Here is a 19,434-nt window from a genome sequence, read left to right as displayed (position 1 = left end):
GGAGGTTGAAATATACAGCGTCAGCATCTATGAGACAAACATGGTTATTTTTATTGCATAGGATTTTCTGGACCCCAGTTCATTTAAATAAAATAGATAATTCTAAATCTATAGATGCTGGCATTGTCATATTAATATAGGGACTTTGGATCATCTGTTATATTTTTGTCCATTGATACTTGGTTTCTTGGGGATAAATTAATCTTATTCTTGAATCATCTATCCCCTTGACATATGAGGCAGTAATATGTGGTACGCTACTTTATGTTAAACCTACATTAGATAAATATAAAACTCGTCTTTTTTTGATCTTGACAGGAGTAGGAGTTCAACTGATTACTCACAATTGGAAAAACCACGATAGAATTAATTTTAGTTTTTGGTGGGTAACTGTGTACCACGTACAAATATGAAAGGATGTTGGCGGAGCATTTAGGGACTAACAAGTCCTTTATGTTATGTTTCTTTCTTTCTTTTCTCATTAGATTCATTGAACATCCAGGGAGGGTAGATGGGTGGGAGGTGGAAAATGTATTTTAAGGAATTAAATATTTCATTGTAATACTAAAATCATATCATATGTATTAGTGTTTTAATAATTCAGATAAGGGGTGAAAATGATTTTTAATAGTAATAATTGTACAGTTAACTGTGTTTTTGTAAAGTCTTTTTGATTTAACATTTGTATGACGCTATCAAAGTTTAAAAAAACCAATAAATATTTACCAAAAAAAAAAAAAGACTAGGTGCACTCAAAGTTACAGGGAAATACTTTTAAAACCAATAGGAGGAACTATTTTTTCACTGGGAGAATAGTTAGGCTGTAGATACAGCCCTGCGAGTCTGGAATATGACCCGGAGAAGTTTGTTGCTGGGTAAGCACCATTCTTGGTATACGCCGCTGCGTCATAATGTGGCCTTTGAGCCTGGTCGGGGAGAGGGTGTGTTTGCTAGGTGGGAGTCTCATGGCTTGGTGTGTGTGGGTCAATTGTGGGATCCTCTCTTGGGCAGTATTAGGCCTTTTGCTGAACTACAGGGCCGTTATGATCTTCTGGCTTAGGATCGGTTTCCCTACTTACAGGCTGTTCACTACTTGTGGGCCTCGGGGGCCCTACGGGACTTACGGGCGGGTAAGACCCCCTTTGAGTTGTTGCTGGGCCCGACTCTCCGGAAGGGTGCTTTGTCTGCTATATATTGGTGTCTTAATAGTCGGGGGGCTCGGCCCTTGCCTTATATGTTGGCTTGGGAAGGGGATTGGGAATCAGCTATCTCTTTAGATACTTGGGGCGACATCTGGAGAGAAGTCGCTTCGGCGGGCATTGCAGCATTGGTGGTTGAAAATGGGTATAAAGTTCTATTCGGTGGTATTATACTCCTCAGGTTCTGGCTCGCTGGCGTGGGGGGACGAGTGCTTCTTGTTGGAGGGGATGTGGGGAGGTGGGAACCTATATGCATATGTGGTGGTATTGTGGGAGGGTGAGCGGTTTCTGGATTGAGGTGTTCTCTCGAGTTTCCCGGATTCTCACTGTGCAGGTTCCGGTGGACTGGAGACATGCCCTGTTATTTTGGCACCAATTGGATCTTGATTGGGGTGACTCTTTATTTTGTAAGTTAGCCTTCACTGCTGCCCGGTTGGCCCTAGCATCTTTGTGGAATCAGGGGCACTCCCCCACTTGGCATATGGTGGAACAGCGCTTAATTACCTGGCAGCTCCTTTATCAGTTAACGGCTTTACGACATGGCAAACATCATGGCTATGCTCATATTTGGCGTAGATTTCGGGCTTCTATAGGGATTGGTGGGAGGGGGGAGTGGGGGGTTGGATTGGATTGGATGTTTAATTGGGAGTGTGGGACAGGACGAGACCCTATGATAACTGTTTTTGAAGGTGAGGTTGGGAGATCCTTACCCAAAAGGGCGGTGTGTGCATTGTGCTTTATCCCTGGGGGGTGTGGGAGGGGAGATTTTGCTGTGGTTTTGCTGGATTTGTGGTTGGTTTTTGACATGTTGGGGCTATAACTACTGTTTAATTTGTTGTCTGCACTGTTGATTTTTCCTTCGTGCTTTGCTGAAGCTGTATATCACTGCTGTATACTTATGTATATTTTTCAATAAAAGCTTTCATTTGAAAAAAAAGAGAATAGTTAGGCTCTGGAACGCGTTGACAGAGGTTGTGGTAAGAGTGGTTAATGTAGCTGGTTTTAAGACTGGTTTGGATAATTTCCTGAAGGAAAAGTTCATAGTCTGTTATTGAGAAAGACATGGGGGAAGCCACTGCTTGCTCTAGATCGGTAACATGGAATATTGCTACTTTTGGGGATTTTGCCAGGTAGTAGTGGCCTGGATTGGCCACTGTGAGAATGGGCTACTGGGCTAGATTGACCATTGGTCTGACCCAGTAAGGTTATTCTTATTAGAGAATGACACGGTGGCGGTTTACCCGCGGCCACCGCATTTAGCCGCGGGTAACCCGCCGAAACGGGGAACGAAAACTAGCAGTCGCTGCGGGGACGGGGACAAGACCATTCACCGCTCCAGTGAGGCATGAAGGATCGCGCGGTCCCCGCAGCCCACACCCGCCTGCCCAATCGATCCTAGTGTTTAGCCAGCTCTCTCCCTTCTCCTCACCTTAGTTTGTAGGTTTTCTTTTTCGGCGACCCGCACGCTATCAAAGAGCCGCACACCCGCTGCTGCTCAGTTTCGATCTTCTGCTCTGACACAACCGGAAACAGGAAGTTGCAGCAGAGCAGAAGATTGAACACTGAGCAGCCGCGCATGCGCAGCTCTTTGGGAAAGTGTGCAGGTCGCCAAAAAAGAAAGCCTGCAAACTAAGGTGAGGAGAAGGGAGAGAGCTGGCTAAACACTAGGATCGATTGGGCAGGCGGGTGGGGGCTGCGGGGACTGTGCGATCGCCCATGTTCCCGGCTCAAACTGGAAGGAGGGAGTGAAAGGGAAAAGGATTCTGGGCCAAGGGGATGAAGACGGAAAGAAAACCCCACAGCAGGAAAGAAAGGGAAGGACAGGCAGGTGAGCCAGATGCTAGAAGCAGGTGGGGGAGGGGGGGAAGAAAGAGGGAAAAAAGCTAGATGGGGTTGAAAAGAAGAGACACACTGGTATGGAAGAGGAAGATAGGGGAAATCTGGACACAGGAAGGTAACAGAAAGAGGGGAAATTATGTGCATGGGGCATAGGGACAGAGACATAAAGGGGACATGCCATGGGGATGGTATATGGACACAGGGGGGGGGGGGGGCAATGGCACATACATAGGGGAGATATTAGAAATGGGGAAAATAGGAGCACAGAAGCGAGATGGTTTGTGGGGATGGGACAGGGACCGAGCTCGCAGGCTCCAGTGGCTTGCACAAATTACATTGTAACGTGCCATGAAAATAAGAGGGAGGAAGGCAGATAGATAGGCCACACGAGAGGAGCTGAAGGGTGGTAGAAAGGAACAGATGGTAAAGGAGGGAGGGAAGGGTGGTGGTGGAAAGGAATAGGACAGACATTGAAGGAGGGTGGGGAGGAACAGACCCTGAAGGGAAATGTGGAAGACAGAGTGGGAAGAAGACAGATGCCAGACTATGGGGGAGCGGAGGGAAGAAGATGGGTACTAGACCAATTGGGGGGGGGTGAAGGGAGAGGCACAGTAACAGCAAATGGAAGATGCAGAGAGAAGGCACACAGTGGATGGAAGGAATTGAATGAGAAGATGTGGAAAGCAGAAACCAGACAACAAAGATAGAAAAAAAAATTATATTTATTTATTTATTTATTTTTTGCTTTAGGATAAAGTAGTATATTAGTTGTGTTGATAAAAATTTATAAACAAAGCCCTGCCAGCTGAACATCTCTTTCTCTAGTTCAGCAGCAGAAACTTTGATTTATAAGAAAGGAATAAGCTAAATATTACAGTACTAAGGCTTATATGGATGCAGCAGGGACGGTGACGGGGCAGTGAATGAGATGGCAGTGGCGGTGACGGGGCGGTGAAAGGGATGGCGGTGACGGTGACGGTGCGGTGAAGGGAACAGCGGTGACGGGGCGGTGCAGAGGATGATGGGACGGGGCGGTGACGAGGACAGATTTTTTTCCCCGTGTCATTCTCTACTTATGTTCTTAACATTATGATCATAAGGCAATAGAATTTTCAGTAGGCTTACAACATGAATTAATATATGTTGGGAACTGAATTTAGGTTAGAATTCTATCATTTTGAATCTATCTACTCTAGCTGTATTTGACTGATGATCCCAGAGTTTTATAGCTAGTGCTGACCCTAATTTGTTCTTTTATTGTAATGTAATTCTATAAGAAAAGACTGTATCCATAAAAAATTAAGATACTAACCTCTCTGGGCCAGAACTCACGCCCCTCCAGCTGATCCTGTAGGTAATCACGAATAATGTTGGTTTTCTGCAGGAAAAGGCCCAAAGAATTTACGAGCTCAGTGTTTTGCACAACTGTGGGATCTTCCTGCTCTGATGCAGAGATCAGAAGAGAAAATCCAATTCCCACTAATCCAGAAGCATAGTGGCCATACTGCAAGATCAAAGATAAAATATGACACTTTCCTGTTGTTTCTAATCATATTACCGTAATAGATAATGCGACATCTACCTGTTTGCCTCTTTACAATGGTGAAAGATTAAATTTTCAGAAATGATATCTATCATTCTGACCTACAAAAACGAAAATCCAAGGCTGTATTTCTGGTCCTGAGAAAACAAACAACTAGTTGTGAATATAAAAGAAGCCTATGATCTATATTTTTCCAGTAGAAATTTAGACATACGTTTACTGCTGTTATGCAATGCCTTAGCACTATCCTCAAACCAACTCAATTTGTCCACTGGTCACTTGAGAGGGTCTTTCTCAGGCCCCATGTGCACAATGCCTTTATATTGGCAACATTTCACTGACAAACTGGATTCCCACCTACCAACTGTGCAAGCATCCTGCCCACAACTATCATCTAGTCTAGTGGTTTCTAGGGACAATTTATGACCTCCTGTTTGTTTGTCTGAGATCATAAATTTCTCAGATTTGAAACAAAAAATGCTGGAAATCACTGATCTATAAGACTTAGGGCTAACAAAGAAAAAAAAAGTAAATTGACGTATATACACTGAACTGCAAAACATTATAGTTAGGGTTACCAAACGTCTGGATTACTCCAGACATGTCCTTTTCGAGGACATGTCTGGGGGTCCAGACGGCTTGCCGGGTTTTGAAAAAAAAAAAAAATAAATAAAATTAAAAAAAACTTCCCCTCGAAATCATGTTGGGAAGGGGCATCCAAGCATGCGTGGATGCAACATGGTGATGTCAGTGAGTCACATCCGCGCATGTGTGGATGCTGTCTTGTGCGGGGCTGGGGCAGAACAGGGCAGGCCTGGGGGTGTGGCTATGGGTCTGGATTTTCCTTTGGGCAAATCTGGTAATACTAATTATAGTCAACTACCAGGGAAAAGAAATAAGGATAATTCTGGTCTGGCAGGTTTGAAGAGAAGCTGTTAGAGAAGTTAAATCCTGTTTGGAGATCACAGGTTACTTCATAATGTTTTGTGATGAGATCTTTAAGGGATCGAATTCCTCTAGCATTATTTTTAAAGCAAACTTACTTACCTGTACCAGTTATTCTCCAAGGACAGCAGGTTAATTATTCTCACATGTGGATGACATCATCCAAGGAGTTCAATGCCAAAACAGTGCCCAGCATATTTTCCTTTAAGACAGTGGTTTCAAACGCAAACCCTTTGCAGGGCCACATTTTGGATTTGTAGGTACTTGGAGGGCCTCAGAAAAAAATAGTTAATGTCTTATTAAAGAAACTAGTCTTTAAGCCCGTTACATTAATGGGTGCTAGAATAGATGTGTCTGTCTGTCTGTGTTTCTTTATCTCTCTCTCCTTGGCCGCTGTCTGTGTCCTTCCGTCTCTTCCCCCCCCCCCGAGCAAAGCTGTCTGCCCCCAGCACACCCCTCCCCCCAAAGCAGCCCCCTTTCCCTCTCCATGGCCCCTTCTGTCTCCCCCCAGCACACCCCTCCCCCAAAGCAGCCCCCTTTCCCTCTCCCTGTCTCTTCATGGCCCCTTGTCTTCCCCCCAGAGCAAAACTGTTTGTCCCCAGCACACCTCCTCCCAAAGCAGCCCCTTTTCCCTCTCCCTATCTCTCCATGGCCCCTTCTGTCTCCCCTCAGCACACCCCTCCCCCCAAAGCAGCCCCCTTTCCCTCTCGCCCCCTGAATTAATCCCCCTGCTTACCCTCCCTCCATCCCGGCGTCTTCTGGCCTGCTCCTCTTCAAAGCAGGCCGCGATCATGGTGGCCGGCCCCAGCGAACTTTGCAGGCCGCTCCTAACCCGGAAGCACGCTCCCCCCCCCCCGACGCGATCCCATGCATCAGAGGGAACGTGCCACCGAGGCCGGAAAGCGCCTGCGAGGCCCGCCACAATCGCAGGCTGCCCCGAAGAGGAGTTTCAGCAGCAGTGGTGAGCAAGGGCGGGAGGTACGTTCCAGCTTGCTTCGGGTTGGTGAGGTGAGGGCGGGAGGTGTGTAGAGCTTGCTTCGGGTTGGTGAGGGCGGGAGGACGGGAGTGGCCAGAGTGATCTTTGGCCGGGTTCTAAAATGGAACACGGCCATGGATCACACACCACGGCGGCAGTAATCACGCTTTTTTAAAAGCGCATGCGCCGCTAACCTTTTATTATATAGGATGACAAGTTTTCATGAGGTAAAACTCTTTATAGTTTATAATCTTTCCTTTTGGCAAATCTTTCCTTTTGGCTAATATTGTGATTTATAGCTAAAGAGACAAATGATCAAGAAACTGTTTTATTCTACTTTTGTGATTATGATAAACATACCGAGGGCTTCAAAATAGTATCTGGCGGGCTCCTGGGCTACGAGTTTGAGACCACTGCTTTAAGATCTTAAGGTAGTGCTCTCACTATGCATGCACAGGTGACTTACAGCCCAACTTGTGAGTGCAGGACCAATAGTATTATAGCTAAAAAAACCAGTACTATAGTGTAGCTAAAAAAAAAAAAAAGCCCCAAATTCAACTCCAATAGGAGAGCGTGGGCTGATGACCTCGGAGAATACCTGCTACTGATAAATAAATTCACTTTCTCTGAGGACAATAGGGACTCACAACAGCAAGGAAAAAGTAGGTTAATTATCCTGAACTATATGTAAACAATACTGTTTGTGAAGATGCAGCCTAGAGCAGAATAAAATGGGCCTAGGCGGGTGGAGTTGGATTCTAGACACCAAAGAAATTCTGCAGGACTGTGACCAAACTAGATGTCACATTAGATATTGTGCTCAAGACAGCAGTGGGACGTGAATGTGTGGAGGAAGACCACATTGCAGCTTTGCAAATCTCTTCAAAGGAGGCTGATCTCAAGTGGGCTACTGACGCAGCCATAGCTCTTATATTCAGAGCTGGATTAAAGGGTAGGCCCAGTAGGCACATACCTTGGGCTCGGAAACATTATGGAGGCCCCAGGGATGGCCTTAGGGGGGAGCAAACAGGGCAGCTGTCCTGGGTCTCACAGTTGCAGGGGGCCCCCCAACTGCTAGGTGAGGCAAGGGAAGCTTACCTCCCTTCTACTCTCTCACTGCCCTCTTGCCTGCCGTGCATAAGCAAACTGAACCCAGGCTGCGGGGCTCTAACATTGCACGTGCTTGCTTCCCTTCTCCTCCCTCCCCCTCATGACGTAACTTCCCATTTTGGTGGAGAAGGGAAACCGATGCGCGCAGAGTTGGAGCCCTGTGGCCTGGGTTCGGTTCGCTTACGGGACTTGTGTGCCTAGGGGCCTTTGACAAATTAATCCTGCCTTTCTTATATTATGAGCTGTAACATGACCCTCCAGAGTCAGCCCAGCCTGGACATAAGTAAAAGAGATGCAATCAATCAGCCAAATGGAAAGAGTGCATTTATTGATGGCTACCCCCATCCTGTTGAGATCAACAAAAACTATAGGACTTAGGCTGCTTCAGGTAAAAGGTTGTGTCCAGTGTGATTTCACCAAGATGGCCATGAGGTTTTGGAAAGAATGTTGGCAGGATGATTGGCTGGTTAAGATGAAACTTAGGAAGGAACTTAGGATTGGTTATCATGAAATCTGGTATATGATGGATCTGCTACTAGGGCCTAAAGCTCACTGACACTGTGAGCTGAAATGACCACCACCAAAAAAACAGGACCTTCAGGTCAAGAACTTCAGGATGATAGGAATCCAGTGGTTCAAACGGAGCTCTCATCAGCTGGGTAATGATAGCATTGAGGTCCCATGATCCAGGCGAAGGTATGACAGGGGCTTTGTTAAAAACAAACCTCCCATGATTCAAACTAAAGGCTATCATATACAATAAACACTGATTGCACTGAGGTGAACTCTTATTGAGACCAGACTCAAAGTGTAGAAGATATATATTCAAGCAGATTTTGTGTAAGGGCAAATAAGAGGATCTAGGGCCTTGCCCTCATACCAGATGGCAAATCTCCATCATTGGCTAACATCTCTTAGGAGTCATCACCCAGAAAAAGAATCTAGGGGCTAGATGAATAGAACATGGTTGTTAAGACCATGTGGGTTGCTGTTGGCCAATTTTTTGGCTAACTCTGGAACAGCAATTGATTGTTCCAAGAAGTGTGCATGCAAATTATTTGTACGGAGGTCCCGTCTGATCACAGAGCTGGTTTGGGGAAGCCCTAACGGCCGAGTGGCAGAGGAAGCCCCAAATCAGCATCCTGCCAATCAGCTGTTGGGGCTTTTTTGTTTTAATGACACAGATGTTGTGCATGTGTTGCACATGCACAGTATCTGCCCCATGATGGCCCTCTCCGATAATCCCCCTAACAAACCAGAATGGAGACAGGAGGAATTCCCACACCCTCCTGCTACCAGATGCTGCCCCATTGTTTTGGCCAATCAGGGACTTCATTAGGCTCCTCCCTAAGAAAGTCCCTAATTGGGTCAAAAGCCTCAGGCCCCTCCCAAGGGAGGAGCCCAAGGCACCTGAGCCAATCACATAATGCACCGGAGAGAGGCCTAAGGCCTGCATTGCTGACAGCGGCCGGTGGAGTGGGCATCCCTCCTGCCTTTTGTTTTTGTTCGGGGAGGGAGGGGGTGCTTTGTTGGGGAGGGAGAACACTGTCGGGAGGCTTTTTTTTTCATTTGGCAGATATTTTGCTTGTGTAATGTGCGATTTAAAAAAAAAACCCAAAAAACAGGCAGACCTGTCTGTAACCCAATGCAAAATAGCCAAGCAAATGTAAGTGAATCAATCGCTTGACTATTTTGCATGGGGTTTTACTAATTTGCATGGCCAGATCAGAAAATGGACAATCGAGGGGAAAAACACACAGTGGGCTATTGTGAATCGGGTCGGTTAGCAGCGATCATTGCTAAAACTGTGAAAACAGGTTTAGTGACGATCGCTGACTTTAGTGATTCTAGGCCAAAGTTATTCAAAGTTGTTAAATAGGGAGAGAGTGTGGCACACTGGTTAAAGCAGCATCCATGATAAATGCCCCAGCTGGCTATTAGCCAATGCCACAGATCACATCATAACCTGGCTCACTCACCTCCAACGGCTTACTTCACCATGGGCAGCTCCCATCCAAGATGGGTCAATTTACAGATATGGTGGTGGAGAAGGAACAGAGGGACAAATTGAAAGGGATGCAAGGTGGAGGAATATTGGACCTAGTGATGGAGGGAGAGATGTGGCATGGTGCTGGAGAGGGGTGATAGAAGGAGAAATGGGACTGGGGCTGGTGGGCAGTGGTGAAAAATACTGCACATGATTCAGGGGATGAAAGAGTGAGAAATGTTGGATGTGACAATAAAGGGGGTGGGAAAGATACCTGGATCTCTCAAGACAGATGGACAGTGAAAGAGGGAGGGAGACATGTTGCCAATAGAGGTAGAGGAGCGAGGAAGAAAAGTTGGACTCATGGAGGGACAGAGAGAGATGTTGGTTGGAGAAGGGAATGAGATCTGGAGGAGATGATGCATGCAGGAGGCAGAAGAAAGGAAGTGTAGAAGGAAGTGAAATCACCAAACAAAGGTAGGAAAAATGATTTTATTTTCAATTAACCCCCTCTTCTACGAAACTCTGCTAGAGTTCCTATGAGCGTCGGGAGCAGCACGGCTCTCTGTGCTACAAACTCTTGTAGAAAAGGGGTAAGTGATCAAAATGTGTCCATTTTGAGACTTTATATCTGCTGTCTATATTTTGCACTATATTTGTCTATTTTTCTATAGTTATTATTGAGGTGACATTGCATATTTTAAAGTCATCTGCCTTGACCTTTTTGAAAAAAACCTGAATATAATTAAGATTTTCTATGCATACCGTGCGCTTTGTGGTTTTTAAATTTTGTGGTAACCATTATGTATTAATCAAATATAATAAAATGGTAGGACGCGCATGCGCACTAAAAAAATCGTGTTCCCTGATCCCGTCGCGGAAACACGAGTGTGCATGCGCGCCTACTACTTCACCACAGCCTGCTCTCCACCGCGCCGCTGCAGGCCCCACACTCGCAACTCACACATCCGCTGCAGCCTAGCAACTCCGACCACAACCTTCCCCCCTCAACCGCCTATGCCGGCTCAGGCTCACGCCGCAGTGGAGGGACGAAAAAGCCTATGACCCCCATCTTCAATGTTTGTCTCCAGCGCCTCTTATTTGCTCTCCGCTCACCTCTCTTCCGTTGACTCCGAGAGGGCCGCAGTGCGACCGTGTGGAAGGAGGGTGGGGGGAGCGAATGGTACGGTCAGATGGGAAGGGAAGCACTTTAGTCCATGGGTGGCGAAGGGAGCGACACTCCACGGTTTGACCGGGCAGGTTGGTTGGCGTGTACGGGAGGGGTGGGGGAGGACCGACCAGGGACTTCTGCTAATGGAGCTGGACCCCGCCTGTCGGCAGCGGATCGACCACATGGCGAACGGCAGACAGAAGTGAGGATGGATTGATGGGACATGCTGGACTGTTGAGGGGATAGACAGAGGGGAGATTCTGCTTTGGTGGGGGTTGGGGAAAGGAAGGGAGGCCTACTGCTGCACAAGGGGAGCAGGAAGAGGTGCTAATGGACAGGGGGGAAAAAGGAAGGAAAGCCTACTGCTGGACAGGGGGATCAGGAAGAGGTGCTGATGGACAGAGGGGGAAAAAAAAGGAAGGGAGGCCTACTGCTGGACAGGGGGAGTAGGAGGAGCAGGAAGAGGTGCTGATGGACAGGGGGAAAAAAAGGAGGCCTACTGCTGGACAGGGGGAGCAGGAAGAGGTGCTGATGGACAGGGGGGAAAAGGAAGGGAGGCCTACTGCTGGACAGGGGGATCAGGAAGAGGTGCTGATGGATAGGAGGGGAAAAAAAGGAAGCCTACTGCTAGACAGGGGGAGCAGGAAGAGGTGCTGATGGATGGGGGAGGGAAAGGAAGGGAGGCGTACTGCTGGACAGGGGGAGCAGGAAGAGGTGATGATGGACAGGGGGAGGTAAACAAGGGAGAAGGGCTGCTGCTGGATAAGGGGAGGTAAAAGGAAGGGAGAATGGACAGGGGGAGCACGCAAGGGGTGGTGATGGACAGCCAAAACAAAGAAAGACAGAAATACAGAAATACAGAAAGCGGTTAAGGAGACAGAGAGAGAAAAAGAAATAAAGACAGACACTCACACATATATTCTAGCACCCGTTAATGTAACGGGCTATAAGACTAGTAAGATTGTATTGTGTGTATATGAAAAATGGATAGAACATAAGAACATAAGCAATGCCTCCACTGAGTCAGACCTGAGGTCCATCGTGCCCAGCAGTCCGCTCACGCGGCGGCCCAACAGATCCAGGACCTGCGCAGTAGCCCCCTATACCCCTCTATCCCTTTCTTCAGCAGGAAATTGTCCAATCCTTTCTTGAACTCCAGTACCGTACTCTGTCCTATTACGTCCTCTGGAAGCGCATTCCAGGTGTCCACCACCCGCTGAGTAAAGAGAAACTTCCTAGCATTTGTTTTGAATCTATCCCCTTCCAATTTTTCCGAATGCCTTCTTGTTCTTATATGCTTTGAAAATTTGAAGAATCTATCTCTCTCTACTTTCTCTATGCCCTTCATGATCTTGTAGGTCTCTATCATGTCTCCTCTGAGTCTCCGCTTTTCCAGGGAGAAGAGCTCCAGCCTCTCCAATCTTTCAGTGTACGAAAGGTTTTCCATGCCCTAATCATTCGTGTCGCTCTCCTCTGGACCCTCTCAAGTATTGCCATATCCTTCTTAAGGTACAGTGACCAATAATGAACACAGTACTCCAGGTGCATTACAATTAGTACTATTATTATGGAGGTGGGGTCTGGGGCGGAGCTTGGCTGGGGATACTCTGTTAATATTTGTTAGACTTAGGAGGTACTTGGCTTGAAAACGTTGAGAAACACTGTTCTACCCAACTCATGATTAGAAGTACATAACCCACTGGTTCAAGACTTATATGCCTTTTGTACTAGAAAATAAGTTGTTTTTCTCAAGTTTGAAGCAGCTTTTTGTAATTTAAGTCTTTCATTTGGTATTGTTGCATTTTAGCTTCTTTTCATTCCCTTTAGGTTTAACTTTTGCATATGACCAGATAGACATCTTATAGACAGAACAAAGAAATGGGATGGTGCATCCTGGACATTATGGAAAAACAGTGGAACACGTACAGAAGACCGTTTCCCACCTGGGTAAGTTAAGAGCAATTAATGATTGTAGGTTTCATTTTTAAGGTTACGTTCAGATTATTTTATCATGAATTTTAAATTTAATGTTTTTCAAGTTATTGTTTATGGTTAAGTGGTCAGGCCCTTGTTATTTTTTAGATTTAGTGGAGTTTTGTCTATGTTGTCCTCAATTGTTTTATTATTAGATATGCATATTTTCTTTATTCATCACTGGGTTGAGTGGCTATCAAGTGGATAAAGAAAGCACAAAATTAATGTGATTAAAAGGATGAGCTGGTTTATTCTAAGCCCAGGTCAAACTGCTACAAAACCCCACACTATGTATTAAAAATTAACTAAATCCTATAAATTTGGTATGCATTCTAAAACAATTTCAGATAAATCAATTCAGTCTACAACAAACTGAAAAGTATATTTCCCTAAATTTTGAGTGTTTTCTTCACCCCAGAACTGAAGCTACAAAATCCAGGTTTCTGTCATCGCACTAATCTGTGCAATTTCCTGAGCATATCAAGGCCTATTACCATTCCCATTTCTATCTCCATTAACCATTGCTTGCTATTAAGTCTTACCTTGTCCCACTCCTGCAAGGTTTCCACCTTCTTTTCCAAAAACTCAGCCATTCCTACGCCTATCTTATAGCATATATCAATAATGACATCCTGATATTTCTTTGCAAGTTTCCGAAACTCCAGGGAAATCTAAGGTGGAAGAGTGCACAAGAATGAAACAACTGCAGTGAATCACACCAGTTTCAATCTAAATCTTTTAGTAAGAACATAAAAGCCATTTGGAGTTAGACCAAGGTCCATCAAACCCAGCACTCTATCTCCAACAGGAACCAGTCCAAGTCACAACTACCTGGTGAACGCAACAAGTGGGGAAAGCATGAGGAACACACAAATTCTTTCCAACTCCAATGGATGTACTTCTTTGGTGCTATTGGGTATAAGGGTATGTGTTTGTGTGTATGGGTATGGGTATGTGTGTATTGAGTTTGTAAACATACGGGGGATATATATAGGTTGGGGGAACTGTTATTTTGCCCCTCACCCCCACCCCAACAGATAATTTCTCAACCATTTTCATATAACAAAATATTTTAAGAGGATCTTGAGAGACTGGGAAACTGGGCATCACAATGGCAGTTGACGTTTAATATGAGCAACTGCATGTAAGAAAGGAAAAACTGTTTTACCTAATAATTTTATTTCCTTAAGTCACAACAGATGAATCCAGAGCTGAGTGGGTTATGACCATCCACCAGCAGGCAGAGAACATAAAACTGAGCTCTGTTTTATATAAGATGGTAAGCTTCTTTGCAAGCAATAGTAGCATAGTAGATGACGGCAGATAAAGATCTGAATGGTCCATCCAGTCTGCTCAACCTGATTCAATTTAAATTTTTTTTTTAATTTTTTCTTCTTAGCTATTTCTGGGCAAGAATCCTAAGCTCTACTCAGTACTGTGCTTGGGTTCCAAATGCCGAAATCTCCGTTAAAACCTGCTCCAGCCCATCTACATTCTCCCAGCCATTGAAGCCCTCCCCAGCCCAACCTCAACCAAAAGCCACATATAGACACAGACCATGCAAGTCTGCCCAGTACTGACCTTAGTTCAATTTTTAATATTATTTTCTGATTCTAGATCCTCTGTGTTCATCCCACGCTTCTTTGAACTGTCACAGATTTACTCTCCACCACCTCTCTCGGGAGCGCATTCCAGGCATCCACCACCCTCTCCGTAAAGTAGAATTTCCTAACATTACCTTTGAATCTACCACCCCTCAACCTCAAATTATGTCCTCTGGTTTTACCATTTTCCTTTCTCTGGAAAATATTTTGTTCTACGTTAATACCCTTCAAGTATTTGAACGTCTGAATCATATCTCCCCTGTCTCTCCTTTCCTCTAGGGTATACATATTCAGGGCTTCCAGTCTCTCCTCACACGTCTTCTGGCGCAAGCCTCCTATCATTTTCATCGCCCTCCTCTGGACCGCTTCAAGTCTTCTTACGTCCTTCGCCAGATATGGTCTCCAAAACTGAACTCAAAAGCCAGTATTCCTCTTAAAGCAGAAGGACAAACATGAAGAACAAAATGACAGAACTTCCTTTTCACAGTTCCAGAAAATAAGGCTCACAGGAGCCAAATCGCAGTAGTCAGAAAAAACAGCCCCAATGGAAAAAAAAAGAGAAATGAGGCAAACAAATCAAACAAAGGGTGAGACTCTGGATTTATATGCTGTGACTAATAGAAAGAAAATTATCAGGTAAGACATAACTTTTCCTTCCTTATCATCATCGGATGAATCCAGAGACAAGTGGGATGTAGCAAAGCAGTCCTTAGTAGGATGGGACAGAGAACTGAATGCTGAGGAGAATGAGACACCAAGTGAAGCAGTCTGCAGCTCCATCCACAAGGAACCAACTGATTGGTGATGGTGCAACTGGGTCCCCAAGAAGCAATAAAGGAAGAAAGGCCGACTACCTCAAGGTAGGCAACCAAAAATGAAGAACTGGTTCACCCAGTGCCTGGAGCTAAAATGACAGGACAAGCCCGCTATGTAGCGAGATCAAACAATTGAACCTGGACTGCCAGAGGACCTGAAGGACAGATGGGCGAGCTCTCCTTGATGCGAGTCATGTGCAGCTGCTAAAAAAACCTACTTGGACCAGCCAAAGGGCACTGCATTCCATATGTAGAAACTGAGCTGGCCACCACACCACTGGATATTCCAGGAAGATGATGCATCTGCCAGGACAGGCACCACACTTAAAGGCCTGGAATGGAGCCATGCTAGCTGCATTCTACAGTCAGACAAGGAGCAGCTGTGTCAAAGAGCCACAAATGGCAAAACGCTCGACAACTAGTGACAGTTATCCTCTGCAATGAAGCAGAGCTCAACATGTAGAGGTGGAGTCAATAGTACAGCTTCAAACCTCACAGCAGAGACGTGCTTGACATATAAATATTGAGCCTTGCTGTACCTTCCTAGGTGGAGACATGGCTAACATTCAGAGATGGTACCATGACGAACGGCCAGGCAGAACTGTCCAGAAGAGCCACCACAGTGTACTGCCATGAACAGCTGTGCTCAATATCCAGAGCCAGAGCCATGATGCAGAGTCAGGTAGGGCGCATGCACAACCAGAGACAGGGCTATGCCACAGCCCCACACTGTATTTCCAGCAATGGAAGCAAGCTGCACAGTTAGGTGGAAAAGTGTACAACATCCAGAGATAGAGGCACACTACACAGTCAAGAAGTCTCATGCTTTACTTCCAGGAATGGGGCCCACTACAGAGCCAAGCAAAGTTGCGCTCTTTATCCAGAGATGGAGGCACGCTATACAGCCAGGTGAAGCTGTGCGCTACATTCAGAAGAGGCAGTAGGGTACACAGCCAGGTGGAGTCATGACCTAAATCCAGAGATGGAAGCATGCCAAATATCCAAGTGAAGCCTCGCTCTACATCCAGAGATGGAGGCATGCCACACAACTAGGAGAAGCCATGCTCCATATCCAAAGACGACACCATGCATCCAGCTAAGCAGCGCCTAGACATGCTCACCATGCAAAGGCAGAGTGGAGCTATACTGCTATACAAAGAGGAGCAGTGCTATACATCCAAATGTAGGCACGATCTATGTACAGGAAAGGTACTATGCTGCACCACCCAGCTGAGAGCACCCAACATCCCAAGATAAATCCGCTCTGTACCAGAAGGAAATCTCATCCCAGTCAAACCAGAAGTAGTGTTGTAATGACCCCATCAGAGATGAGGATGCATCACACAAAAAGTCAGAGTAACCTCCACAGACAACCAGAGGCAAAGTCACCCTGCAACTCAGGAGTGGAGTACCGAGGGACTATGGAATGCACTCCACAACATAGGTGAGGCCAGGATGAATGGCCAGAGAAAAATAAGGTATCCCTACAGAGACAGTGTCAGTAGAGAAAAGAACTATACCAGCAATTGCGGAGGTAAGCCATACACAACCTGAAGTGTTCCATCAAAGGAAATGGGGTTGCATCTCCAAGAGAGAGAAATGGTCAACGACCATCAGAAGCGCTCTACTGCCACAGAGGGAGCTGTACTGCCTCTACAATATGGAGCTGCATGCCTTATCCCTACACGGAGCCACGTAACCCCACCAGAGGAAGACACCAATCAGACAGAGATGGAGCCAAACTCCACACACAATGAGAAAATACTGCAACACAGCCTGAAAATAACCAAACTAGGACAAAGCCACCAGAAAGGAATCCGATGTCCAGTCTGAATGAGACTGGAGGATGGCGGCAGAGAAAGAACTCAAAACCACCTCTTGAATCAGGGACACGCTGCCCAAGCAGACCCCATGACAGAAGAGACATGAGAGACATGAGAGAGCTGAAAGAACCACCTGAGCCTGGGTCACATCCTAGGCAGTGCTATCAGAATAGCCCCTAAGACCAGCAGAACCCTCAAGGCCATGGAGATGTTCCCCAGTGCAGCCCCTGAGACCAGCGCTAGGGTCAACCTTAGGATTCAGCACCCATGAAAAGGATCCAGCAGACATAAAAGACAATACACTGAAACCCACTGCCCAATGGGTATCAGCAGCCAAAAGACAATGTACAAAATGGATGAAAATTGCACTGTTTTTCAAATGTAAAATTAATAACAATTTATTACATATAGATAAATTTTTTTATATACCGCCCTAGGGTGTGCCTTCAGAGCGATATACAAAAAAAAAACATAGTAGGATAGAGGCATAAGAGAGGGTAAGAAGGAAAGGGGAAAAGTGGGAGAGAAAAAAACTCTATTATGTATAGAACAGGGGGGAAACAGTGTTGAAGAGGGGGGAAAAGATTGCTGGAGTCAGCGGGGAGTCAAGCAAGACATATCCTGTGAGTAGGGCAGATTCTATGAGGGGAGGAGGGAAATGGGGGTGGGGGGATTGGAGTTGGTTTGTTGCAGAATGAGTCTCTGAAGAGAGTTTTTTTTAAGAGTGCCTCTAAACTCAGAGTGAGAGGATAGAAAGCAAATTTCTAGAGGTCGTGAGTTCCAGAGTGTGGGGCCTATCACATTGAAAATTTTGGAACAAATATTGTCGTAGCAGATGTGGAACAGTGAAGGCACGTGTAGCAAGCTAGCCTGGGATGAACTCAGTGTTCATAGAGAGGAGTAGGGAATTAGATATTTGGACAGGTAGAGTGATCTGTCTGAGTGATATGTTTTATGGGAGAATTTTGAAAGTAATCCGGTCTGATTGGGAGCCAGTGTTCTGCTTTTATTACTGGTGTAATGTAATCATACTTTCTTGAATCTGTCATTAATTTTAATGGAGTTCTTGCTAAAGGATGAGGATAAAAAACAGGTTTGGACAAGTTCCTGGAGAAAAGGACCCTTGTCTGCAAATAGGCAGACATGAAAGAAGGCTCTGTTTGTCCTGGGGTTAGTAGCATGGAAAGTTGCTGCTTTCAGGTTTCTGCCAGGTACCCGCAACCTGGATTGGACATTTGAAAACAGACATGTGGGAAGCCAATGCCTAACCTGGGATCAGTAGCATGGAAGGCTGTCACTTGTTGGATTCCGCCAGGTATTTGGGATGCGGATTGAGCACATAAAAATCGGATACTGAGGCTAGATGAACCAACACTTTGACCAGAATGGGAGTCAAGTTTGTAAGATCCTAACCAGATCACTCCCATATATATGCTTAGCAGGTCTAGAAACTTGAACAGCTAAGTGAGCCCCGAGGTTGAAATCTCCTGCTGGAATTCTAGTGAGGATTTTGACTGAAAAGCGTGAAACTGACTAAAAAGAAGTGGGGGGAGGGGGGAGCAAGAGAGTCTAATGCCTGGTTGAGATTAGCATTCCATGCACAAGTTTGCTCCAGCAATGGTAAGGCATTGAAAGTGTTTAGATCTAAGTGAGAGCAGTGTTCTTCAACCTTTTTACACCTATGGACCGGCGGAAATAAAATAATTATATCGTGGACCGGCAAACTAATAAGACTGAAATTTTTAAAAACCCCATTGCCGCCCTGTCCCCGCGAGCTCGGTCTCGTTAACCATCTGATCCCATCCGCACAAGCCTCAAATAGTTCTGATTTTATATTGAACATATTTTATTAAAGTATAAAGAGAAACAATATTCTGTACAATTGTCATTTTATAAATATAAATCATACTGGGCAAAGATCAACAAAACCCCCGTCTCCCCTCCCCTTCACATATATCCCCTCTACTATCAAGAAAACTGAATAAGCCAAATTATTACAGAATGCTACACAAATATCATGCTAACAGAATACCGCAGTCACACATGGCAGGAATGGTGTTAGGGGGAGTGCAACTAAGGCAACTGCCTCCTGGTCAGAGAGAGCCCTAAGCCAGCTGGAAGCTAAAGACATACTGCCTGGGCTTTGCACTCCCCAGTTATGTCTAACATCAGCTCTAGCTGGATACATATTTAAAATCTGATATATTCTAATCACAAGATAGAAATAAAATTTTTTTTTCTACCTTTTGTCGTCTCTGGTTTCTGCTTTCATCGTCTTTTCACTCTCTTCCATCCAGCGTCTGCCCTCTGCCCCTCCCCCTCCCATATGGTATCTGCGTTCTTTCTATGCCCCTCTCTCCTACACCAGATCTAGCATCTTTGTCCCTCTTTCCTTATTTTTCATCTGACCCCCCTTTCCAGCATCAATCTCTCTCTACCTTGTCATTC

At 45.6% G+C, this 19,434-nt stretch overlaps 1 protein-coding gene across 7 annotated transcripts in view; it reads right to left on the bottom strand.

The window, feature by feature from the left end:
• The window catches only part of LOC117356715 (squalene synthase-like), a 68,904-nt gene that overhangs the window by 34,461 nt on the left and 15,009 nt on the right, over positions 1-19,434 (bottom strand). For 4 of the 7 annotated variants that reach the window (XM_033936320.1, XM_033936316.1, XM_033936322.1 and 1 more), the window contains exons 4-5: positions 13,287-13,415; positions 4,351-4,542 (exon numbers count right to left, since the gene is read on the bottom strand). In XM_033936320.1, the coding sequence (XP_033792211.1) occupies positions 4,351-4,542; positions 13,287-13,415 (321 nt within the window). The remainder of the gene's footprint in view (positions 1-4,350; positions 4,543-13,286; positions 13,416-19,434) is intronic. The other 3 variants (XM_033936318.1, XM_033936321.1, XM_033936319.1) reach the window with 3 other exon arrangements.

This window comes from Geotrypetes seraphini, chromosome 3 (assembly GCF_902459505.1).
Source record: "Geotrypetes seraphini chromosome 3, aGeoSer1.1, whole genome shotgun sequence".
Lineage (NCBI taxonomy): Eukaryota > Metazoa > Chordata > Amphibia > Gymnophiona > Dermophiidae > Geotrypetes > Geotrypetes seraphini.
Note: the sequence above shows the minus strand (reverse complement) of the source record. Positions and strands in the feature narration are given on the sequence as shown.